The sequence below is a fragment of the Nothoprocta perdicaria genome, unplaced genomic scaffold, assembly GCF_003342845.1.
Source record: "Nothoprocta perdicaria isolate Ctin4 unplaced genomic scaffold, notPer1 scaffold_85, whole genome shotgun sequence".
NCBI lineage: Eukaryota > Metazoa > Chordata > Aves > Tinamiformes > Tinamidae > Nothoprocta > Nothoprocta perdicaria.
Window position 1 is genome coordinate 1,396,447 of NW_020456143.1, and position 27,592 is coordinate 1,424,038.

Below are 27,592 nucleotides of genomic sequence, written 5' to 3' on the forward strand. Positions count from 1 at the left end.
AGAAAGGTATGCTTATACTTATGGATTTAATATGATGGGTTTGCAGTTGGGCTTGTTAATCGCGAAGGGCTTTTCCAACCATTATGATTCTAAGATTAGAGCACCCAGAGGTTTTAGACTTTTCATATAGTTCATGAAGACCCTTAGACAACTGCAGTGGCAGATTATAACATATACATTAGGTGACTAATGTGCTTGGTAATGTTGACCCCAAGTACTGCATGCCAGTCCCAACAGAAGGTGAGGATGCAGTCAGGTGCTCAAGGCTCCAGAGGCACTCCAGAAACCACTTTCTACCTCCAGCTACCTGCTCAGAGAACTCTGTTCTGGGGTTCATCTAATTTCCATTGACTTTTTATCCTACAGCACCCTGGAAGTCAAGTTCTGCTGAAGAGACTGAGAGGCAGGTGGCCCTCTCCCTGCTTTGACACCCTCTGGAGACCCCCTGGGACGTGTCTCTTGAGTCACCTGTCACTGAGTCTGGCATCCAAACATCAGAATATCCCATTTCTCTGCATTTTAAGATCCATGGATTCATGCAAGTTCCTCTTTCTCAGTCTCAAAACTTCTTTCATAGAGTCTCTTTGACTACTTTTTCATTTGCATATGCATTTTCTTTCCTAAATTACACTGCATCTCTATTAAATACCAAACATTTAATTCCAAGCCCTTAAAATAATTGGGTGGCAATGCTTTATCATCTTATTTCTGCTTACTATGCACATCCATAGGAGATTTCTATAARTATCCTACTGTTTGCTTAGCTTCTTATATTTTCATATTTAAGAATAAGTAAACAGAAATATACACATAAGCACCAAATGACTAAATATTTTCTTCTTCAATTGCTAGTACGGGTTTTATAATAGATGTAGATAGCAATGTTTATTTTTAAGTTTAAGGTGAAGAGCTAAGAATATGTTTCAGAGAAATAACTTTCTAATATATATATTAAGACATATATTAGAATTTATTCTAAAAGAAGGAAAGTCTTGGTGTTCCTAAAATTATATACCTTTTAAATTTACCTAATCTCCACTTATACTGTTCCCAGTCTCACTGTATTAATTCAAAGATAGTTAGCTGTGCGAGGGCAATCAAATCTATCTTAAACTTAATCCAGCAATACTTCAATTCTAATTATAACCTATTTCATGAATATTAAGGATTATATTTTAATCTGATCCTCATATTCTTATTTTTTCATATAATCATAGAATCCTTAAGGTTGGAAGGGACCTTTAGAAATCATCTAGCCCAATGCCCCTGCACATGCAGGGTCACCCTAGAGCATGTGGCACAGGAYTGCATCCAAGGGGGTTTTGAAGATCTCCAGAGAAGCAGATGATACCACAAGCTCTCTTAGCAACCTGTTCCAGTGCTCTGTTGCCCTCACTATCAAGAAACTTTTCCTTAACTTCCTGTGGAACTTTTGGTGCYTCAGYTTRTGGCCRTTTCTCTAGTCCTATCGCCGGCCACCACTGAAAAGAGGCCAGCCCCCTCCTCCTCACTGCCTCCCTTGAGGTATTTATYGACACTGATCAGGTCCCCCCTCAGCCTYCTCTTCTCCAGGCTGAACAGGCCCAGCTCCCTCAGCCTTTGCTCATAGGGCAGATGTTCCAGGCCCCYGATCATCCTGGTAGCCCTGCGCTGGACTCTCTCCAGCAGCTCCACATCCCTCTTGTCCTGGGGAGCCCAGAACTGGACACAGTACTCCAGATGTGGCCTCCCTGGGGCTGAGTAGAGGGGGACAATCACTTCTCGACATTTTTCATCTCTCTCTCTGTCTCACCTCTCTCTCTACATTTTTCTGACACAGGTAACTATAATAAAAGTTTTCCTGGGCAATAAAATATGTATTTTCAGGTAACTTAAACAATCTATGAACAGGCAAACATTTTCAAATCTCTATAACTGAAGCATGATAAGCCCTTAATAATTTATCTTTTCTTTTTTTTTTTTTTYCCCCATTCCTATTCATAGCTTTCTAGTTGAGGCTCCAAAATTCAAATTGTTTCTCTCTTAACATTCTCATGGGGATTAATATTATAGGTCTGACTACAATACTATTAGAATTAAAAAAAAAAAAAAAAGGAGAAAAGGAGTTATGATTTTTCAAGGTGTGGAAATGCAGCAAATTAAGCAACATCTAAAGACTTTACACTTTTTTTTTTTAAGTCATATCAATGTGAATCTTTCAGATTAAATAGATTTACTCTAGCCTAACTAAGGCACAAGTAGAAGGAGAATCCATCTATACATTTTTCTGAGTTTTAATTACTTTGGAGACTGTAGCAATGCTTAGTTGTATCTATGCTTTCAGCTCATTTCACTCTATTTTACTCAGGAGACCTAATCCACATATTATCCTTGGGCTCCCTCTGTGCAGACCCAAATAGACCCCTTTAAGAGACAGCATGATGCAGTTTGCTAGATAATTTGCTCTGAGGTCTATTCCAGACAGAGAATAGAGAAGAAAACTCCAGCAGGACTATATAGAAAGCTATAGAATATTTGAAAGTCAGRTGGTTGCCATTCATTTATTTTCAGAGACCCTACATCATCCCTCAAAAATGCTATTATAACATTTTCCATGATTTTAAAGCTTGTGAGGTATTTCATTTATTGCTTTCTTAAATAAAGGACAGAATCAATTAATGAAATACAGTGCTAAGTATGAAACTGTTAATTCCATGTTTCTCAAGGTATAGTCCTTGGTGATGAAAGCTAGGCTTTAGTAAGATTCATTTAGTAAAAATGAATCACAAATCTCAAAACTATGAAAATGAAATAGGTATTATTTAGACTACACAATGAATGAACTAAAAATTGTGGTAAGATCTTTGTAAAATTTGTCTGGTAAAATGATGTTATTTATTGTTGTCTTTGCAAGGATTCTATTCTTTTTTTCATCTGTAACTCAGCAAATATACACTGTGCTAAAGAAAAAGTGTACAAGAGTTCCTTCACAGACATATAAAGAACAAATAAGTATCACTTTATGCAAAAGTTCAGTAAGTACTCCATGCTTCGTTATCTTTTAAAGTGTAATTCTATATACTGCTGTATACGTCTATATACTTTTGTTCAGATATGGAAATATCGCTATAAAGGATTTAAACTGTGAAAATTACAGAATTACATTTTTAAAGTTTTTGTTCAGTTTGTCACTTGTGCAGAGAAAATTYAGTCCTTACAGAATTTCATTTTATTGCATTACTGACCAGCAAAAGCAGCTGGCAATGTCAGGACATGGAGAGTATATGAGTCATATTAGAACTGTTTAGAGTAGTTTTTGGTATTCACAACACGGACTTGATAGGGGGGGAAAAAAAAGAAAGAGAGAGTGAAAGAGAAAAAGAGAAAGAAAAATACCACTCTCAGAAGTCAAGGGTCAGGAGCCACTCAGTTCCCATATAAACATGAAATTTACTGACTGAGTATCCTGACAAGAGTGAGGTAGAGTATAGGCAGTGACAGGGACATTGTGAATATTTCTTTGAAAGATATTGAATGACTGAAGCTGGAAGATGTTTACTGACTTGTACGTCTTTGCTAAAGGAGCCTTTATTTGAGAAGGACTCAAATGACCATCATTCTAGAGTAATAATATTTTTCATTTATAAAACAGTTCTAAAATGAGGAGATCCAAAATTTCCTTATAGTAAACTATTTATATAAAAAGGTGATATATATTCAAAGGACTGTTTTCTACCTAAAATAATTACAATTAACATTACCTTGTAAATTCAACCTTTTAAAAACGATGAAAACAATCTTTCCCACATATTTTTCAATGGATAAAGTCTTGGTAGGAGGAAAATTCCATCTGGGATCTATTGACTCAACATTTATAGAGGGCAGATAGACTAATCATGATCTACAACTGATTCAAAGTATTAATCATGTATTTTTAATTGTTATTTTACATCCTTACATGGAACATAAATGTTATTTAGTCTGTAATGTCTTTAATATTCCATTAACACATCAAAAGAGACTTTTAAACAAATGATATTGCACTTTCTGAGATAAACTGATTTGCATAAATAAATGAAGATTACAATAACCATCATATTTACTGGAGTCTATGAAGACAAAGATTTTCATCTGCTCACAGCAGACAGTTAACTGCAAGGTAGCATGCAACAATGCATACAATAAAAGTAACTCTAGCACAGTGTCCAAGAACAAAACTCTGAATTATTTTCTATTATCAAGTAGTATGAAAATACAGAAAAATGACAACGTGATTTTTTCAAAGAAACAAAGTTTATCATAACAATACTCAGTTATTTTGATTGATTTGTTTTTGTCAGCAAAGTAAATAGCACTGTTTTCCAAGATTTAGTTGTAACTTAACTGGTACATCTCGATAGCACAGAAACTATTTATTCCCAGCAATACATTAGTGTATTTCTCAGGTAAGYAAACAATTACACAAGTGGTTGAAAGGGGCATATTTTCTCTGCTGATCTRACTGATGTATAAGCCATATACATTTTTGTGTTTTAACTTGTGAAATGAACTCCAGTCCTGCTACTATGGTCTTCTTTCAATTGCCTAAAAAATGTTTTTTAAAGCCATTTCAGAGTCCCTGCATTGTCTTATATTCCAAAGAATGTGACCCTGACATATTTGTCAGATCTGTGTGAATGGCATGAGCAACTGGAATGGTTCAAGAAGATCCTCGTATTTAAACAACTAAATTATATTCTGCACAGTTTTCAAATCATCCATTGAGGATATTTGATATGCAAAAAGAGTAATAGAATTAAAAGGTTTGAACTGTGACACTGAATCCTTATTTTCAGATGAGAATACAAACATTAACTATGGGAGAAACTGCACTCTCTACAGTATAATGGAAAATGAGAATGAATGTTTGCTTCTATTTGGCAAACTCATTTGGTATATAAAAAAGTCAAGTATGCTAAGGATACTATGGTATTTTTTTTTTTTTTTTTTTTTTTTGAGACCATATGACAAAGATTTTTATCCACTTCCACTATGAAAAGAATATCAAAATTACAGGAAGTAATTATTTTGGTCACTCTTCAATTTGCCTAAATATTGACCTATATCTTCAAAGGTCATTATATATCAGTACGCTGAAAGTAAAACATTCTTAAAAGGTTTTCCAGCTCTCAGAAGTTTATTTTATAATTTCAGATTGAGCTTTTCAAGCTCTGTCAACTAAAGGTCACACCAAAATCTTAGGTGGCCACTCTGACATCTCTTAATGGGGAGAAACAATGTTYTGAAAGGATTCTTCATCCTGAAAAAGGTTATATGGCTCAGTCTCTTGAAGTATCTTTGTCTAGCCCCTTAGGTTTTAAATTATAACTTAGAATCTCCGTCTAGGGAGATGAATAGCATCATAAGTGAAAATTATTAAATTTCAATGCTGTAATTATTTGTGGATTTTGAAAATGAGGAGAAACACACCTTCTTCTGGAAATATAGTCTAGTGGCCATCTTTCAGAATGTGGCAAAAAATTGTTTTTGTTTTGATCAATAGAAACATAAAATTGAAACATTCTGTATTTATGTGTGATGAAGTATATGATCTAAAACATTAATTAAGGACTAATTTATGACCAAGAAAATGATGAAAACCTATTTGTTTACAATTATGCTTCTATATAAAACACATCATGACAAAATAAAAAATGGAAAATTCCCGATTTCCCATTTTCATCTCACCATTTCTCTTCCAAAAAAAAAAAAAAAAATTACATATACTTATAAATGCCATTGAAAACAATAAAATTTGATAAGAAGGTATTTTTTCATGAAATGTACAGTGTACTGAAAAGATTCAGTACATCACAATGCATGTCCACACTTCAAGAGTCTTGATTTGTAAGACTGTTTTACTGTTCTATTTTCAATTTCTAATTCCATTTCTTCAAATCTAGAAAACACAATACCACCTCTACCTCAAATTTAGTAATAGCAGTTACTTTCCCATGTATATAGATTGCAGAAACCTGATAAAGATTGATTCTTTTAATACTGTACTTCAAATGGAATTATACATATGTGTTTCATTCTTTTGGATTAATTTAAACCCCAAACCATACTGAAATGCCTTCAAATGATAAAAGCATTACTTAAATAATAAAATGAACTTTATGGTAATTAAGTTTTATATTTGAGGTCAAAAGAAAATATACTCGGAAGAAGATACTATATATGCTAAGGGAAATGGAATTTTCCTAACATATCCATCTCTTATTTTTCATGCATATATCCATTATTACATATGGAGGAGATGATCACATTACTCATGAAATTTTGACAGCCATCCTGCCGGGCTCTTTCCAGCTCCAAAACAACAATGGCTCCTTCTTTGGCAGCATCACATTGATGAAAAAATCATTCATCAGGATTTCCTAATTCCGTAAAGTTTCACTATACTGCAAGTGCAGTGGTCAAATCTTATATCCAAYTAACATTTTTGTTTAAAGTGACTGTTTTATATAGACACAAAAACAATATTTGTTTTATGAAGAAAATCTCAAATTCTGTAAAAATACAGCCTGAGGGCCATGGCAGASCAACTTATTTAATGGGTAAGTCAAATCCATACTTTATAGCTTTTATTCCAATACTTCAAAGCTTTTATTTCAATACTACCAAAAGCAATGAACATTGAAAGACAGATATTATTCATTGCAATCTGACTGTTTAATTACTTTAAATAAACAGAGAAGGCATGATTCTCATTTAAACCGAAGTTTCATTACAATAGTAATATGTGTAAAGGGCCCTTAGAATGAAAATCAGGACCTTAATCTACAATACAAAGAGAGCATAGACTAATCTTCCATAGTATAACAAGTAGAAGAAATAAYTGTACTAATTCTATAAGCAAAATGGCACATCACTGTAGCGTTGTTTGTATTTCTTTTTACCTTCTGCATCGGTTAATCCCACTCCTGACTGCTTTACTGGTTCTTGTCCATTCTGGCTCATCTTCCCACTGTTAAAAAATACAGTGATAATTGTGAATAAGTCCTTAAAGACATTTAAGAAAATAATATCTCCAAACCAATTACATTTTTTCCTATTGCTGTTTAGACAGATCAGTTAAAATATGTATTTTTTTTTCTCTTTTGGAGGCAAATGCATATTTTACTAATCATATTTTACTAATCCTCTGCACTGGTAAAGACCAGAGGAGAGGTCACCAGCTGCTGCCTGTCACCATCAGCCCCTGATTCTGTTCTCAGTCTTCATAGCCTCTCTTCACTTTAAATTGATATTGTCCAGGGAATGGTGGAGTATAGAATATGGAGTAACAACATAAAGTTTACAGTGCTTTCATTTCTGAGGTAAGATGTCATTGTGGTCATTGTCTTCTGGTAATTAATATTGCAATTCAAGTTTGCTTAAGAAGTGTTACAGTTCTGAAACTTGCATCAGCCTTAAGATAAAATGAGTGGAATAAATCATGTTCTAGAGGTATCTATCGGTCTCCAGCACACAGATAAAAAGCTGGGTGACTATCTAGATGTATACTTTTAGGTAGTGAAAGGTAGACAAAATAAAAATTAATTTTAAATATACTCGCTGCAAGCTCTAGGGCATGATTATATCCCCATAATATCCTCATGGGGAAGCTCAGGAAGCGTGGACTGGATGGGTGGACAGTGAGGTGGATCAGGAAATGGCTGGATGGCACAGCTCAGAGGGTTGTGATAAACAGGGCCCAGTCCAGTTGGAGGCCTGTGGCCAGTGGTGTCCCCCAGGGGTCAGTACTGGGCCTGGTGTTGTTCAACTTATTCATCAATGACTTGGACGAGGGAACAGAGGGCACCCTGAGCAAGTTTRCAGATGATACCAAGCTGTTTGCAATGGCTGACCCTCCAGAGGGCTGTGCTGCCCTTCAGAGGGACATGGACAGGCTGGAGAGTTGGGCAGAGAGGAACCTCATTGGGATCAACAAGGGTCCTGCACCTGGGGAGGAATAACCCCAGGCACCAGTACAGATTAGGGGTTGACCTGCTGGAGAGCAGCTCCATGGAGAGGGATCTGGGAGTCCTGGTTGACCACAAGTTAACCATGAGTCAGCAGTGCCCTCGTAGCCAAGAAGGCCAATGGGCTCCTGGCTGCATCAGGAGGATGTTGCCAGCAGGGGGAGGGAGGGATCCTGCCCCTCTGTTCAGTTCTGAGGARGCCGCACCTGGAGTATTGGGGGCAGTTGTGGGCTYCCCAGTACAAGAGGGATTTGGATCTCTTAGAGAGGGCCCAGATGAGGGYGACAAAGATGATTAAGGGACTGGAGCATCTCTCTTATGAGGAAAGACTAAGTGAGCTGGGCCTGTTTAGCCTGGAGAAGAGAAAGTTGAGAGGGGATCTGATCAATATGTTTAAGKACCTGAAGGGAGAATGTAGGGAGGATGGGGCCAAATGCTTCTCAGTGGTGGCCAGTGATAGGACAAGTTGAAACAGAGAAAGTTCCATSTGCATGTGAGGAAGAACTTGTTTACTGTGAGGGTGACAGAGCAGTGGAACAGGCTGCCCAGGGAGGTTGTGGAGTCTCCAACTCTGGAGATCTTTAAAACCCTCCAGGATGCCACCCTGTGCCCCGTGCTCTAGGTGTTCCTGCTGGAGCAGGTAGGTTGGACTAGATGTTCTTTAGAGATCCCTTGCAACCTCATGGTTGGCGATTCTGTGATCCTCAAAAGCTTATTTGCTGCTGTGAGAAGTCTGTGCTTCTATTTACCTTTCTACTTCAATATCATCTGAAATACTCTAGTAGAGGATAAAATGCTCTCTGGGTGTGTATGATTTCTTAAGAGATGAAGAATCAGTGCTTTTCTACACCAACCAGACTGATGTTTCATGGCAGCAATAAAAATCTGTCTTAGTTCTCAATAGACTAAAGAATAACGAGTATAAAATGTCAGTTCTTAAAGTTATATTTGATTTTAACTGACAGGAAAATATTCCTTTTCTGATTTAATACATTTTGTAAAGTATTACATATATGAAACAAGAATTATGAGTCATATGGATTCAATTTCTCTACAAGCCATTCTGTTACTTTTCACTAGTTTAAAGGATGCAACCACATTTGAAATCAACAGCAGGACACAGACACTGTACTGAAACACATGGTTTCATAGTACAAATGAAAGAGGATCTGGTCTTTATCCTAGGTGATAACTTAAATCATTTTAAAGGATACTACAAATTCTGGGAATTGAAAAATTATTTTTACAAATGATTTCCCAAATAAGGACTTTATAAAATATATTATTCAATTGTATATAACTTTGTATAATAATAAATATCCCCTGATAGTTATAATAATATTTGATATTAGTAACTATTTTAATTAGTTACCTCATTGGATGATTCCTATAGTGTCACTATATAGTTATTTTATTTTATTTCTGGGCTAAATATTCATATGACCAAAGCACTTCAACTAAAGAGCTGAAAAATTGTACTAATACTTCATCTATATGGAAATCAAAAACTTTATTTAATCTGAACAAAGAGTTTATCAAAGAAGATTTTATATGCCAAGATACTTAAAAATATTTAGCTGATTTAACACTTCACATCCTAATCATGATCTGTAGTCCCATTAGTATATTGATTTACTGTATGAGGTCAGAGTCCCTGCAGTCATTATCAAGTTAGTATGAACATAAATAATGATTAGAATTTGTCATGTATAGATTAAGATATAAAAGTATTTTTTATCCTCATTTCAAAACAAAAAGTCCTAACTCTTTCAAAACCTCTATCCTGAGATGATCCCTGAGGTCTCTGATGATAAACAGTAATTTTGTCATTAATTTTCATCACACTGCTATACATATTCCTCTGGATAAAGAGGAGTTTAAAAAAAAAAAAAAAAAACAGTAGTTTAAAAAAAGACATTTGTTATCTGTGTAAATGTCCTGAGTGCTTTTTGTAGAGTCTGTCCAGCATCTATAAATAACTAATTTACTTTAAGGATTCAATAATAGGAAAAGGTAGCCTAGCTCATGTGACAAGAAACAAAAGGTCTGGATCTATTTTATTTAATTAAGAAAAGCTCCCGGGAAGCAATTACGATAAGAAAAAAAATGCTGAAAGCAATGGAGAGGGATTTCTGCTTTTCAAGGGAAGTGCTGTTCATTTGGGGCTTAACAGGGAATCTGTCAAGCAAATATCAAGTTATTGTAGATTGTTGCTAGACTGTGCACAGCAGTAGGTAGTATTTTTTTGAACTCAAATTTAGAGTGAAAGTAAAGCAAAAATTTTTCTGAGAGTTGTATTTTAGGCTTGTGTATCCAAGGCCCGTCTGCATCTGTGCTTTTTGTCATTAGTGATGACTGCAGAATAATTTTCTTTTAAGATTGTCAAATCCTCTTAAAAATCCTCTGCCATTGAGAAGTACAAATCATTTTGGTCTAGAATGAGTAAAAAGTGCAGTAAAGATTAATCAACTGGGACAGTACATCCTGAGCTCACTTAGGTCTCCTACATAGTGAAGAAAAAATGTAAAAATGAGATTGGTAGCTGTCTTTATCCTCTAATAAGTTGCACTCAAATGCCTTTGGACTGTATTTCATAAAAAAGGAGTATTTAGGAACACCACAATTTGAAGGAAAAAATTGCATGTTTTCTGTTTTGAATCAGTCAGTCTTTTCTAGAAGACTATATTAAAAGTTGTGACTAATAATCTGGACTGCATGGGAAAAGGAAAAATAAATGTGCCTTGGAGGAAAACATAGAGCAACTGTTGCACGTACTGAGTGAGCAAGGGACACTGATSAGTATTTTTCATGGATCCATCTATTATGGATTTATTATTATGAGAATAGCCAATTTATAAAAATTTCAGGCTAGAAACATTAAATAGATTAAGTAGAATTATTTTGTCCTATAAAAGATGTTGCAAAAGGAAGATGTGTGCTGACAAAACAAAGGGGAAAAAAATCCTGCTAATGCTTTTCACTGTGGAGTAGTTAACCCAGGAAACAAGTGGAAAGTTAAAATCCTTTTGTAGAATTATTTTGTAGAATCATTGCATTGATAATAACTTGGTAATTTCTTTAGGGACTCCAAAACCACACTTAAAATTGCACACAAAGTCTTTCTGAGAAATTCTACTTAAAACTTGGAGAAAGTTGGGTCAGATCCAATATCTGAATTTAAGCTGTGATATTGACATTTATTTCTCTAAGGAGGTCAATTTGAAAATTCAAGTTGAACATTTCTAAGCCTTGGAAAACTTTGTTCTAAAATATTACCAAAACACACTTCTAAATGCAACAAAGTTACAAGTAGCCTCTCTACTGTGTGACAGCAATAAATTCATAAGGTTGAAGAACAGATTTTGTTTATTAACACTTCAGTACTCAAAAAGCAAAATGCAGGTATGAACTGTGAGTATTTCTACCCAGTTTGATGGTATTCTACTTTACAATTGAATCTGCAGAGGAAACTGCACAAAGAARGACTGGCAGGTGAAAGCGCTATACAAAGCATTGTCAGTACATAGAGGCTACAGTATATTAAAGGAAAAGCCTTACATTCTTGGGATGGGAAATAGATTATTCTCTCCTGTGGTACTGCTGCTGCCTTCACTATCCATGCTGTATCCACTGCCAAAACTACTGGCTGACGAGCCAGTGGAGACAGAGCTTTCTGCAGGTCGATGGTTAGTAGACCTTGCTGTACAGGGCAGGAACAGTGTGTTAACAAAAAAGCGTGAAAATGATAAATACTGTCCATGTTAAGGAAAAAAAAAAAAAAGTAATTCATCAAAATTACATGCTGCAAATATTTTCATTTTTTACTTTACACTCCGATATTGTGGTATCATCTTTTGTAGATGTTAATTTTCTCACAGAACAACATGTTCTAAACACAACAGTGTATCACCATATTTTTCTACAATCGTGTTGATAGTGCAAATCTAGTGAGTGGGGGTGAGGATTCACATTGCTTTTCTGATTAGGGTTACAGAAAATCATCTATTCATCAYAGGGTTGATTTGTGGCCTTTCATCGCTGTTGATGAAACATGCACTGTGTTTTTTCTTTGAGAAAGAGAGGAGGCTGAAAGGTAATGTCAGTTTTATGCCATCTATAGTCACAGAAATTTTATGAAGACATTCACTCTTCTTCAGACATAACAATACTACTACATTATATTTCTCAACTGCTCCCATCCATCTATCTTGCTGTATACCTAGAAGTGTAATGCATGGATTTTTATTCACATATAAAAGCTTAAGACCATTTAGTGTAGGAAATATACTCCAACAGATGTTATTTTTACTTCAGATGCTGTATTTTTTGTTTGGATTTTGTTGCGCTATATGAACAAATTTTGCAATATTCAGCCTTTAGCAAGTTGAGAAATATACACAGAAAGAATGCTGTGACATTACATACAGTTAGTACAAGACTAATAGAGCAGCTCTTCTCAYACTGAATTGCACAATTGTCTGGAAATCAATAATAGAAAAATTGAGGGTTTTTTCTTTTGTAAATATCACTTACTACATTTGCTACGTCTATTGTTGTATTTCACCTGTTTCAATTGAGTGAACTTATATACAGTGAAGAACAAAAATATTTGATTGCAAAGGTATTCTGTGAAGTCTTTGTGACATTTTCTGTTATTTTTGCAAACCTTGGAATTCTGAAGCAGAAAGTTAAAAGTGATTCTTTATTAAACAAGAAATGAATCATATATTTAAGTTGAAATAACTTCAAATAAGAGCCAGAGCACCAAAAGTATCTAGCCTAAATTTGATACTCACTTATATCTGACCAGAAGAATATTACTTTTGGTGAAGGCTGTTGCAGACTGCCTAATGTGAGACAAGGAATGTGAGTGTGACTCCTCAAATGTAATACAAAASCAGATTAATAACTGACTCTAGGAGAGGAGAATGAAGCAATCTATATGTCATCAAACTCTGTTCTGAACTGTCAGTTAAGATAAAGCTCTTATTCTGCAAAGTGATTCTTTACTGCTAAGCTAGGCTGTCACATAATTCTTTTTTTYTTTYTTTYTTTTTTTTTTTTTTTTTTAAATCTATTACCCACATCTCTAATGCCTACAGCCACAGAAGGAATCTGTCCACCTGAGTTATTTTAAGAAAAAATAGTCTCTTAGCTCTATTTCATGACTTTGTACATTGGTCATAGGCTACCTACACATCATCATATCATAGGTTGCTCTATCACTTTCAGTTTGTGGTATTCTTGTTGATTCCTATGAGTAGAGTGGCATGCCAGAAAACCACTTTTGGGAATGTTGGGTAAGGATGAGATTTCAGAGAACACAACTCATTCTTTCATTGACAACAGAAGTGAATAGTACATTATATCATTTTCCTGACTTTTAAGTGGATATTACCATGCCTGTACCATACTCATCCATAACATGAATACCGTGGTATTTGAACAATCTGTATGACCTTCAGTGATTTTTTTTTCTCCTCTCTCTTGATTTTGACCATGTCATAACAATTGCCTTGCAGGAAAGAACAAATGGGACAGCTACACATCTGTAAAACATATGGAAGTAAGGAAAATACAGTTGTGGTGAAGATCAGTGTTTCTACTCCTTCCCCRTATACTATGCTAAAAAGGCATGTATATAACACTATAGTATATAGGGCAAAAATGATGGTTCATATCTAACAGATTGAAGATTTTGCTGAAAGTGAAAGTATATRGAAATGGCTAGAGTATTTTGCTTCTGGAGCCAGTTAGAAAATCAACTTTAATAACCAAGGAAAAATGTAAGCCGTGTGTCAGTATAACAAAAATGTCCTATTGAAATCAATAAGAAAGGAAAATCTGATGGTTTCACTTAATCTTTCAGAAAAGTCTGTTCTTACAACAGAGAATAGATTTTCTTTCTGTAACCTAATGTAAGGGAGATAGATCACACAAAAGCTATAGTTTTTGAACTGTCAAATCACTCAGTAGCAAAGTGGAAGCAATCCAATGCTGATAGCAGCTCTAGCCATTTTTCTACAGTGAATGGACAATTTTTTAAAGAACTTAAAAAAAAAAAAAAGACTATGCAGTTCTGTGGGTCACATAAAAAGCTTTCTCCTGGGTATTATATTGCAGATAATGCATTCTCTTCCTTTCAAATGGATACTCCCTTGGGATGTATGTCTAGAACCAGAAATTTAAGTGTCTGTTGACATTGGGAAAGCCTATTTATAATCCAAACAGGAATAGGGGAAAAATACTTGGGAAAAAATACTAGAGTTCAGGATTAACCTTGGAGACTTTGCTCCAAATTGCTTGAAAAATCCTCTATACTGGCAGCCTTGTGATAGGCTTCAGGGAACAAAATGGGCTAATAACTTGCTGAAACTCTTCAGTGTTAGGCATATAAAGGGAGAACCACGAGAAGAAGTGTCCTTTCTGATTTGCTTTGGGTTATCTCCTGACCCATGAACTGGGCAGCATGCCCTTGCACAGAATATCTTCTAGCAGGCACATGTCCACTTATCCCAAATGCYTCTTCACCTCTTTTTATGGAGGGTTTGCCAGTGTTACTGTAGCTTGCTTCATAGAGCTTGGTGGAGTAGAACTTGATAGCTGGGACTCCTATTTGTATCTCTGTGGWCACAGTGGAGATGTATAAAGACCAGTAATCAAAGGGTTATGCTACAAGTCACTTCTGATAGTCTCCTTCCTCCTACTGATTGGTAGCATTTGAGGCACATTTGGCCATTAGATACTGCTTGACCATACAGTGATATTTTGTGAAATTTTAACACAAGTCTTTACAGAGCAATTTATCAAATAAAGTGAGTGATGGTGGCAGAATAGGATACGTCTAAAACATGGTGATTGTATTCCTTCACCCAGCAAAGCAATTYTGATGATATAATTTTCTTTCTTGTGCTTCATAGGCTTAGGCTATCATCTAATCGACTTTTTAAATAGGATTTATCAAGTGAGGAATCTGAGCAATTTTCTGGAATTACATGTCAGCTTAGAATGGTGGAAGAGTAAATACCAGAAACAGCAGAAACAAAATGTGCTGGCTTTAAGGCCAAAGCAACAGCTTAAAGATGATTGCTCTCTGTGAAGASTGGGGACAAACTGTTCTTTTCATAACTATTCTTGAAAATTGCTTKTTTCTAGCAATAGGAAAGCCCATTTAATTTACTTGGAAATTAAGACCCTGGTGAAACTAGGCATAAAACAGCTTTATTGGGCAGTAAATAATTTACAATGTGAAAGAAATGTCCTAAATTATCATAGGAAATTAGAGCATGRCATTGCCTGTTGAAAGCGTGAGAATGAATCTATAAATAAAGGGAGCTCAAATAAGCAGTTACTTATAATTCCTGCATATTCAAATTAAACCAAAAGATTCAAASAACCTAGAAATCAATTTCATCCCCTCTACAGTGTTACTAAGGTTAGTAAAAAGAAGTTTGTAATGAATAAAATCCCTATAAACTTAAATTCTTACAACTAAAAGGCTAGAAATTGTAAAGTGCTGCCTCAAACCTGTATTAWKGACTTTACAATAATAGYAATAACTTATTGGTATTTATATCACATGAATTCTTTTCCCAGCTTTAACGTATTGACATGCTGACAGTTATGTGCACTCTCATCAAAGTTGGTGGACTGGGGAAATAAAGCAGGTGTTCTCCCTTTTGAGGTGTTTTAAACCAGATGTCTTGAAGAAGTGGGACCTCACAGGCTTCTCTGTGTACAAATATGGAAATGTTGATGCACAGTCTATCCTTGCAGGAAACTTTCAGTTTCAGCAGGCTTCTTTCTGACCAGTAAAATGAATTTGAAATACGCRTAACTCTTCAGAAATCGGATATTGAGGGACGTGGAGCTCCTAGAGAGGGTCCAGCGGAGAGCAACTAAGATGATTAAGGGAATGGAACATATCTTRTATGAGGAGAGGCTGAGTGAGTTGGGCCTGTTCAGCTTGGAGAAGAGAATTCTGGCTGAGAGGGGATATGATTAAAATGTGTAAGTTCATGAAGGGAGAATGTAGAGAAGAAGGGGCCAGGCTCTTCTCATTGGTGGCCAGCGATAGGACAAGGGGGAATGGGTGCAAGCTGAAACACAGGAAGTTCCATGTGCACGTGAGGAAGAACTTGTTTACTGTGAGGGTGACAGAGCAGTGGAACAGGCTGCTCAGGGAGGTTGTGGAGTCTCCTTCTTTGGAGGTCTTTAAAACCCACCTGAATGCCACCCTGTTCCACATGCTCTMGATGTCCCTGCTTGAGCAGCAAGGTTGGACTAGATGTTCTTTAGAGGTCCCTTCCAACCTTGAACATTCTATGATTCYATGATATTAAACACAAGCTTTTGGGTCACAATTGGAAAGACAGTAATATCAAAGATGAAATGCTGTATAGGAGATGGGAGAGTTCAGTAGATTCCAGATACAGGCATTAGTTAATATTGAGGATTTTTGGACAAGGCTGAGATTTTAAATTGCCAGAAGTTTGAGGCTGCAAAATCTTGTCATATTATGAATAAAAATGGAAATACAGGGAAAACAACATCCTGGCTGTTGTCTCCAAGCACATTGAGGATAAGAAGGTGCTCAGGTATAGTCAGCATGGATTCACCAAGGGGAAATCATGCTTGACTAACTGATAGCCTTCTATGATTGAATGATTAGCTGGATAGATGAGGGCAGAGCAGTGGAGGTCATCTATCTGGACTTCAGCAAGGCTTTTGACACCATCCCTTACAACATCCTCCTGGGCAAGCTCTGGAGATATGGGATAGATGAGTGGACAGTGAGGTGCATTGAGAACTGCCTGGAGGCAGAGGTCAGAGGGTGGCGATCTGTGGTGCTGACTCCAGTTGGAGGCCTGTAGTCAGTGGTGCCCCCCAGGGGTCAGTCCTCCGTTCGGTCCTGTTCAATTTATTCATCAGCAACCTGGATGAAGGGACCCAGTGCCCCCTCAGCAAGTTTGCTGATAATACCAAACTGGTAGCTGATACCCTGGAGGGCTGTGCTGCCATCCAGAGGGAACTGGACAGACTGGACAACTGGGTGGTGAGAAAGCTCATGAAGTTCAACAAGGGCAAGTGCAGGGTCCTGCACTTCGGGAGAAATAACTCCAGACATCAKTACAGGCTGAGGACTGGCCTTCTGGAGAACAGCTCTGTAGAGAGAGACCTGGGTGGTGATGYTGTGGCCAAAAAAACTAATGGGATCCTGGGGTGCATTAAAAAGAGTGTCTCCAGCAGGTCGAGAGAGATGAGGCTTTACTCAGCCCTGGTGAGRCCACATCTGGAGTACTGTGYCCAGTTTTGGCTCCCCAGTACAAGCTGCTGGAKAGAGTCCAGTGYAGGGCTATGAGGATGATCAGGGGCCTGGAACATCTGCCCTATGAGACAGTTGGGCCTGTTCAGCCCGAACAAGAGAAGSCTGAGGGGGCATCTGATCACTGTGTATAAATACCTCCAGGGAGGTATTTATCCCATAGGAGGGAGTAAGGAGGAGGGGCCGGCCTCTTTTCAGTGGTGGCCACTCACAGAACTAGAAGAAACAACCACAAACAGAAGCACCAAAAGTTCCATAGGAACTTAAGGAAAAATTTATTGACAGTAAGGGTGATAGAGCACTGGAACAGGCTGCCCAGAGAGCTTGTGGAATCTCCTTCTCTGGAGATCTTCGCAACCCGCTTGSATGCAAACCTGTGCCACATGCCCTAGGTGGCCGTGTGTGTGCAGGGGAGTTGGACTAGATGATCTCTAAAGGTCCCTTCCAACCTTAACAATTCTATGATTCTGTAATTTTTCTGTAGGGAAAAATGATAGAAACTGTTATAGTAACATATTTTTGTAGAACSGTTTCCTGCCCTCATGCTACAATGTACTTTTCTGGTAACAAAGTTATGGTTGATATTTCATCTGAAACAGATGGAATCTTTACCAAATCTTGAACATTTGCTGACTGATTCAGGTCAGGTGTGTAACAGCACTTTTGTCCTGGCAATGCCTTTGTGTGCCAAATGAAAGAGGAAGCAAGTATACATGGCAGCTAAAAGCAAATGCCTCYGTTCGTATTCATCATCACAGGGATGTTCCAGTAAGAGGATATCGACTCATAACTTCGTTCTCATGAGTATTTGTTTGAAAGACAGAGGAATACATATGACTACCATGAGGTTCAGGCTTAAAACCACCTACCGAGCTATTCAGATTCTAATTTACTGTAGTACAAGGATTCTAGGAAGAAATTTTAATTTTATATTTTTAGTAGGCAAAGTTTCTTTTTTTTTTTTTCATTGAATTCTCCTGGAATTACTAATTTACTATTATTTTGTGTTGTTGGGGTAAACAACATGATACTACTACTTCTACCAATACTACTACTACTACTAAAATGCTGTTCCCTGATAAATTCACAGGGAGATAGCCTTGGCAATTAACATTGACAAATTAATGAATTTCTTAATAAAGGAATTGGAGACTTAATAACAACAACTGGAAAATCAGACCTTAATAACTTGCTAAGATTATTGCTCAAATCCATATAAGCAATTCGTTTATTGGCACCAGAAGAGGAACCTATTAACCACACTTTGATGGGTGAGTAACACAACAATGCCAAAGACTTACAATGTAATAATCAAAGTTAAAAATTTTCAAACTTTTTCAAAGTTTCAAATTTTAGAATTATTTAATTTGAGGAAAATCCTCTGTTGACTTCATCTCCTCTTCCATTGAAGACCTGCATAAATCAAATTTTGCTTGAATATCTTTGACACTTTTTCTATCATAATCTCTATGCTTTAACTTAAATACTCAGACTTCAATTATTTTTTTCTTGTATTTGCACCTGAGGAATTGTATATGAGATCCGCAAACCTCAAAAAAAGTAACTATTAGCCAACTTCATATGAATAAATTAGGTCTAACTAGTTTGAGTATAGCAAGAAGAATCCAAATTTTGTCATAGGTCTGAAACCAAAAATTTGTGTAGGATATTACTCACTGCATATATATATATATATCAGAAAAAAAAAAAAAAAAGATAAAAATATTAGGTCTCCTCACATTAATTCCAACTCCATTAGCATAGTGACATTCATGTGGTTCTTAATGACAGGATTTTATCCTGATGCTGATAATATTAATATGATCCCAATACATTACTTACTAATATGTTACTTTTCCACATATTTTTAAGAGTTAGGAAGCTAGTGTAAGAGCTCAGTGACAATGCTACTTGAAGGTAAGTTGTGGCCTGGCTATTTCCTTATCAAACTTAAATCACAAGCAAACTATTTTGGTATTGTTTATCCATGGCAAAAGACACTGACACTAGAAACCTTTATGATAAATACAACACCTCAAAGYACTTTAGATTTGTATAATATACATCCCAGGAATAGAATGGGTCTTTCAGTCAAGATTGCTGAACACATGTTCAGATAKGTCTTCTGGCTTCTGCCTTGAACTGAAGGTCTGGAATTGACATATAGAATAATGTGTGTGTATGTTTGTGTGGGGGTGTATAGAGTGCATGTGTCCTTGCATATATATTTACAGAAGAGTAATGTCTTAGAGTTTTTAAATAAGAAGCATTTTGTTAAACTCTTTTGTTAAACTGGCCTTTTTCTATCATTCATTTCAACACCACATTATTTCTCTGTAATGACTCTGTCATTAAGAATGTAGAGTTTTGAAGTGCATGCCTCCTCTGCCTCCTACTATCTCCTTTACTAGACTGTATTGTCCGTGGTGTATGAAACAGCTGACATCATAAAGAATCATGTGAGCTCTGCAAGGTACGACAGTATATGAGAGAATCTGGCAGTCCAGTCTATAACTTTATTGGGCTAGTTTCTTAAATTCTTTGAAAATTAACATAATGCTCTAGAAAGCAAAGGAAAAGTGCTGATTAGAACCAACTGAGATTCTGGCTCTTTATTTCTGATGCAGGGATAAACTGATGATATTTGTAATTCAGGTTTGATGTACAGGTGCCTACAGGTGGAACAGTAATTTTTGAAGATACTAATAGAAAGATTATCAAGAGATTGAGGTATACATGGATGAAAACTCCTTTCCTTTCCACTGGTGGTTTGAATAACTATCTGTCCTGATGACTTTTGACATAACAACTGTGTTGAGAGAGGAGAAAAAAATTGTTTATGTCCTTATTAGAATTCCAGAAACCAAAATGTGCCGTTAGGTTTTTGTCACAGTACAAGATAGGTTTAATCATGCTTAAGCAGACCAGGTTTGATTCATGCTTTTTTATTAGGCAACAGGAACAAAGCTATACCATTTTTCAACAGAAGTCCAAGTCCTCCAGTGGAATGGAAGTGCATAAGTTTGCTGTTTGGTAATGTTGCTTAGCATAGCTTGCTGTTATGGACTTATGCGCTGATGTGGAAAGATCAAGCAGAATTCTTGATTCATGTTAACATTTACAGCAGTTAATGGTAGAGGAAATAAATAATTAAATATTGCAATGAATTAGCAGACATGGCAAGAAGGATTTGGGATGTGGTTCTTAACCATGTCTTTCTGCTCACCTCCTTCAGGCTTGACTGGTCCATCAGACATCACTTTCCTGAGGGCTAGTTGGCTTTGGTCTTTGTTGTCATTGGCTGGTGGAGGCAGATTGTCAGACTGAGTTCTTTGAATAGGGAGGACTCCTGCTATGCTGTGTCTGTGCTGCTTCCTGGCATGATTAGACTGACCGCTTTTATGTGCTGCTGTGGCAGTGTGGGTGAAATGGAAACCCAGAGTATGTATCCTCAGATGGAACCAGCTTAAATGTTATTCATGCAAACAGAAGTGTTTTTTTCTCTGTACTTAAATAAGTAGTGTTTTCAAACACCAAAGAGACACCACATGCACAGCATTAAAGAGTATTAAAACTGGCTGTTTCTTTATTAATGATGGTGAACACAAGGGAAATAACTTTCCCCCTAGTTTTTCTTCACCCTATACCATGATAAGTTTATGGCATCAACAGTCCCTGAACACAAACACAATGAATTGACACTTGGAAAGCTTTAATTTGCCTAAATCCTCAACTGACAATATCGATCTAAAATCGATCTAAATCCTCAACTGACAATAAGATGCAGATCTGAATTACACTCTGGACCACTATGATTTTGAATAGAAAAGTTGTAATTTCTTAATTTACTTAAAGAGGTCAGATCGAAACCTATTCCAACATTTAATCAATCTGTGGCACAGAAATTCCTAGGAAAGTTGAACTGACTCTGACAACTGACTTAGCCAAGTAAAAGTGAAAGGAGAACAACTTGTTAGCAATGTCAACACCCACTAATATTAAATTCGTTTAGCTGTTGTGTGTGTTGCTGTTGTACTCCTCACTAATAAGGCTTTATTTGAGGGATTAAGAAGAAACAAGGTTGTCTTACATTGGCTTTCTAAAAAATGGTAGATATTTACAAGCTGACATGTTTCAAAAATAGAAATCTTATCCGTCTACTTAAATAACTTTAAAGAAAAAAAAAAGCTTTTAAGTCATTGTATATGGGACTGTCCTTCCTTATTACTGCTTGTATGACTATCCTGTTTCTAACATGCTCTCAGTACTTGCTATGTGTGACTTGGAAAGCTGGCAGATGGGTCTCTGCAACTTTTGCTTGCTTCACTGAAAGTTATTTAGCAACATCGAAACACCACCACACAATGGGATTTTCAGTGAGTCATGCACAGCTATGGAACATCATGGACCATGAGTGATGGGAGTGATGGAGAAACAGCCAGTTTCACTGCAGTCTATATAAATTAAAAATAAATAAATAAATAAAATAAAAGATTTCTAAATACAAGAGTATACTGTAATTATATGTATTCACACACAGGCACACAAAGAAAGACAGAGAAAAAGAGTGAGCACAGTGTGCCAGTAACAGAAGAAAAAAAAATAGCCAAAAAGGGAAGGACAGCAGGGAAAAAGGCAACAGATGAACATTAAGCTGCCATGCTGAGGAATTTATTTGCGTCTTTTACTTGGTTGAAGGCGAAGCTGTTGGACAGCTGCTTCAGCAGCGGCGATGGCTGCCCCAGCGTCTTCAAGGTGGGTTTGAGTGACGCTGGTTTTGCTTTGGCTGCGGGATGGCCCGTGAGAGCGTAGATGTCCTTCAGAGGAAGATTTGGAGCTTCCTGGACTGCTGTGAGATTTCTCTATGGTGGGCACCTGCATGTCTACCAGGGAAATGGAGAAGCACAACTGTTGCATTTGTTAAAACAAACAAACTCATTTTCCTTTTCTAGCTATKTCCTGGAACAATAGTGATTAAGTTGCACAACTCCATTCAGAGTGCCAGAGTATCTAATCATTAGAAAACTCCTACAAAGCACCGCTTGCTACTTCCTCACCGTTATTTGGCCCAAGAAAAAAATCATTTACTATTTGTTTTTTATCCACTGTGAACTATGCTTCCTGCAGTGGTTTGTACTAATGCAACAGTGGTATAGCCTACAGCCTAAATAACTTTCTGTTTTCTGCTACTTATCTCCTATGGAAAGAATAAACAGTATCACTTAAGCCTGTGTTGAATATTTAGGTAACACAAGCAGTTTTGTCCTCCATACTGCTGAATGCCTTGGTCAAAACCATTGTCTACCTATAATCAGAGCTTTTGTAGTTACCAATAAACTCTGATATAGATACTGATCTTATAAATACACTGTTTTAAAAATACATTAGTAAAACATTACACAGAGCAATAAAGAAGAGATTGCTCTGATGTTCTCAGCTGGGTTCTATTTGGGATGGCTAAACTTGGATGGATTACTTGAATATTGCATATAATTTATCTTGGTTGAGCTCTTGGCCACAATGTGTCCAAGGTTTTTCTTATTATTATTAAAAACAGTTTTTATTATCAAAAACAAATAAAAAAGTAGAGGTAAAGTAATTAGAGCAGGAGATATTGAGACCTATCCTCCTTTTGCAAAAACTAGTATAATTCCAGTGGAAGTGTAATTCCACTACACTATCTCCACTGACCTGATCATAGCATCTCCAGTAGATGTGCAAACCATATAGAGCATTAAGTTGCTATTTTAAAACAAACAAATGCTCAGTAAGCTGGCTGGTTAGTAAAGGTTTGCATCAGGCAAAATTAAGTTTTGGCACAAGACTCCACTGAATTCATGACAGAGAAATAAGTTTTAATGAAAGTATATGCAAATTTTATAGCCGTAATATTTTCTTTATTTTTTTTTATTTTATTAGATTTAAGAATAGCGTTTTTTTCCATTGTCTGGGAAAGCTTTTCATGTGTCATTCCTACCCTTGGAGGGATCCGGGAAGATTCCATGACTTCTGCTCTTGATGACTGAAGGTTTTGGAGATTGTTGGCTACTCTGTCCAGAGTGAGTTTTCCCGTGATCAATGTTTTCACTCTGCTCTTTCAGAGGGTACCACCGAGGAGTGTTGTCAAGCTGAGAGATGCTGGATAACTCAATCAATACCTATAAATGATTCAAAGCACAATATGTGGCCTGAATCTGATCTATTAATGACGATATTTAGCAGAAGAGTTTACAGTTATGTTACGAGAAGTTGCAACCAAATTTAAGGATCTCAGGATGGATGCTGACAGACTCAAGATTCTCAGCCTATGGACTCTCTTGACCTAACCTGTTATAAGGTGTCTGTGGTCCAAAAACACATTCATTAGCAAATTGCTGTGTTAATATGCCTTCTCAGCAGGATCTCAGTAAKCACTATTAGCTTAGACAGAGCTCTATACCAAGATTACTATTTTAAGGGGTAGCTTGTAAACACTAGCTTGAGGACATGAGAGAAAAAAGATCTAGTCATTCTGCATTTGTTTGTACAGACACGTTGTAACAGAAGAACGGGATATTGTTATTTTCTCATTTATGTCAGTGCTAGCGAAGAGCAAATAATTTTATATTTGCTAGTAATAAGAAATACTGGTGCTGGTTGATTCTTTTCAAACTTCCGTAACTATAGAAATTGTAACAAAAGTATTAGGATTTGTAAACTGCACCTCTGTACTTCATTAAAATAACAGAATTCAATAGGCCATTCAGGAATCAAAACTTCACCAAGAAGATGGAGGAGTGAATAGCATAATAGCAATGTAGCAATGAAATGAGCARCCTGGCCAGAAAGAAAGAAAGAAAGAAAGGGTAGCTAAACCAGTTCTAGGTCACTTGCATGGCTAAAGAAGTTTTAGGAAAATTATTTTTAAGAATCATGACAGATATAGAGGTCATAAGGGTCATCAGAAAGTGTTGAACAAAGGAAAGGGCAAAAACAGACTTGCATTTGGCTCTAAGGAGAGAGGAATTAACATTAACATCAGGTAGGGAAGAAATATTAGACAAATAAAGAAGGAGAATAACTAATGGAACTATGTTCTTATCATTTGATTACAAGACTTTGAATAAAAGAAAATCCCTTCAAGATTAGGGGAGAAGTCCCCTCACAACTGCCAACTCATCTTGTCCAGGAGGTTAAAGGCTTTTCTTCCTTTCCTTTTTTTCTTACAGCTTAACAGGTCTGTAAGAAATGTGCCCTGGCTGGATATCGGTGGTTATGTCTACTCTTATAAATGGAGCAGAATCAGAGGATACAACTTAGCTACTAACACGCTCCATAGTGTGATTTTGGGAAGTGGAAGACAGCAACATTCCCAATAGGTTTTGCAAACTGGGGGTCTTCTCTGGAGGAGAAGAGTGTTTGGATATGAACCATGATGCCCCTCTAGGGCAACATGAGTACAGTTGCATTCAATACAACTACGGTCTCTGATGTCCATTAGCAGCTCTGCTTGAGCCTTTTTGACAAATTCCTTAGGCCCGGATTTGGATATTCTTTATTTGATATAATTGCACAAGATTGGATAGTCTTTTCCCCTCCTTTCTCCAGGGCGAACTATTTTCCTATTTCGGTCCAAATGATTTAATAAATCTAGAGGTTAAAATATTTCAAGCTAAAAGTTTAATATTGCTGGGAAAGCAGCTGCAGGAGTATCCGTTTCTAAATGTTATAAATAATAATGATGTAAACATTCCGTAAAGCCCTGAATTTAGATAAATATAATGAACTCAGCAAGAATACTGATGCAGCATGCAGGAAATAAGTAATCATGTAGCTGCTTCCTATATATTTATTTTGGTAATTGTTCAAATASGGCTGCTGATTGCCCAGTTTTATAGTTATACAAAAGGGAACTGGAGCTGAACTGACTGCTTGTTTGCTAAATTCAAGGACAGGATAAGCAGAGATAATTTAAGTTACTGTTTATGAACAGTAACTTGAGCAATTGATTTTTTTCTATTTGCTTTTTAAAGAGAAAGTGCATTGCTTATCTTGACTATCCATCTCATTTATTATTACTTATTATGGTATTTAGAATAAACTTTACAATTTTTTGCTTTCAGTTATACTTTTGTAGTGTTATTTATTTCACAGAAGTTAAAAATGTGACCTCAAACCTGCAAGACCAAGTACACTTAAAGCTACTTGTGCATATGCTGAAGTATGTCTTGATGGCAGAATTTAATCTTTTAATCATTTTCAAAGAATGATATCTTTTCAACCAGCCATATCATATTACTAAACCCCCCCAAAAATGTGTTGAGTCCCAAATAAACTTACCTACAGTTCATTGAGCAAAAGAGAAGGCAGATATTTTACATGTCTGAATGAAGGAAATCATGATAATTTGTTATGAAGTCAACATTAAAACCATTATGCAGTGAAGTTAATACTTAAAGAATACATTTGCACTACTCCTATACCTAGGAAGCAAACAGTTTCCAAACACCAGTATGTAGTTAATCATCTTTCTTAGTAGAAAGGAAAGAGAAAGGAAAAAAGTAGATACTCACCTCACCAAGAAAGTCGTTTGAGGAGAATCTATCATAATCCCAGACAGTTACTTCCAGTGTTTTCTTTTTGAGCTACAATTTAAGTCAAAAGATTATTAACCCCAATCCCACCATAAACTTCATAGCAAGTCTATATAGCCAGTTCTATTATTTCTTTGTTCTCTTTTTTCTAGTGACAGCCAGGCAGCTTGTGATCTCCCATCAACCTTGATCTCAGAAAAAGAATTTGGAGCTATTATTTACTAACAACACAGACAGGATCTCAGAAAAAGAATTTGGAGCTATTATTTACTAACAACACAGGCAGACTTCTATTTGACACTGTGTAAACTGTTTCTGCAGGATGATTTTTGACAGTCTGCAGGTTCAGCACAGCAATCACACTGATTCTTTAAAGTCCACTTTTTTTCTTTTTTTTTTAGATTTTCTACAGCTATTCTTATCACCAGGTCTGATTACTTGTTTGTTTATACAGAACTCAGATATTTRCCTACAGTGCATTTGAATGTGGGTATCATATATATTAATTTGATAACCCATTTGCATGCATGAAGGCCTGCAAAGCTCATACCTCTGAAAGCTCAATGCAGCCACTGGAACAAGTTACACTAATGACTATGGTCCAAACTAATAATCTACAGATCTTGTTAAACACAATAGTACATGATTGTTGTGTAAACCATTCTTCTTACAGGGTAAAGGAAGAAACTTTTTTTTTTATTTTTATGTGACAAAGTAGCTTATGTGACAAGGACAGAAAGAGCTGTTGACAGCAATTCACCTTATAGAGAAGTTGATCTGAGTGTGATCTGAGAGGTCTATGGGGAGTGATGGCAAAGAAAGTACAAGAGGATTCATTACCCATGTTGTGTACTAGGCAGAAGTATAGCTAGTGACTGAGAGAGAGAGAGTAATCAATTCATGGGACTTGAAAGAAAAAAGAAAGAAGAAGCTGTGGAGAGATGTCCGAGAAGATGTCCGAGAAGTCTGGGGAGTGGTAAGTGAAAAGTTTCTTGGGTGCTTCCAAGCATTACTAAGGAAACCAGCACTCTATTTGCATACTTGGATAAGAGAAGTGAGGCCAGAAATCTTACRTTATTGTCAGGGTCCTTATCCCAAGAGAAGCAACTAGTAACTCAGAGCTTTCAGCTGCTTAGGACGAGGGGCAGCAAAGGATCCAACTGCTCATCAAAATAAGGAGCCAACTGGTTTAACACACCCGTTAGATGAGCTCTCAGGAAAACCATTGTGAACTATTTAATCCCACTGCGGCTTGGTTTAATGGAACATTGATTCAGACAGTTTTTAAATGCTGAGCTGGTAATTTCCTCTTATTATTTTTTATAAGGAATATCTTCTTCTCCCAGTTAGTTGTAGGAAAATGGGTACCTATGCAAACACATTTATTTTAGAAATCAAGTTAAAATCAGCGTATTCTGGTAAACCCACACAAAAGATAATGATATTATTTTTAGCAGCTACAACATATTCTTTAGAGAATATGTGTAAAGTTAATTTTCTTGAATGAATCAACTTTATTCTCTTTGATATTCCAAGAAAGTATCAAAATCACAATGCAAAAAAAAAACCTGAAAAAATGAGTTGGACAGTTTCTGATACATATTACTAAAAGAAAGAAGAGAAGAGAAGAGAAGAGAAGAGAAGAGAAGAGAAGAGAAGAGAAGAGAAGAGAAGAGAAGAGAAGAGAAGAGAAGAGAAGAGAAGAGAAG

General features: G+C 36.4%; 1 protein-coding gene across 1 annotated transcript in view; it reads right to left on the reverse strand.

Annotated features, from left to right (window-relative positions):
• PCLO (piccolo presynaptic cytomatrix protein) overlaps positions 1-27,592 on the reverse strand; it is a 320,601-nt gene that overhangs the window by 34,933 nt on the left and 258,076 nt on the right. The window contains exons 18-23 of the mRNA XM_026052206.1: positions 25,863-25,934; positions 23,288-23,468; positions 21,999-22,193; positions 20,537-20,719; positions 11,544-11,685; positions 6,921-6,988 (exon numbers count right to left, since the gene is read on the reverse strand). Coding sequence (XP_025907991.1) covers positions 6,921-6,988; positions 11,544-11,685; positions 20,537-20,719; positions 21,999-22,193; positions 23,288-23,468; positions 25,863-25,934 — 841 coding nt within the window. The remainder of the gene's footprint in view (positions 1-6,920; positions 6,989-11,543; positions 11,686-20,536; positions 20,720-21,998; positions 22,194-23,287; positions 23,469-25,862; positions 25,935-27,592) is intronic.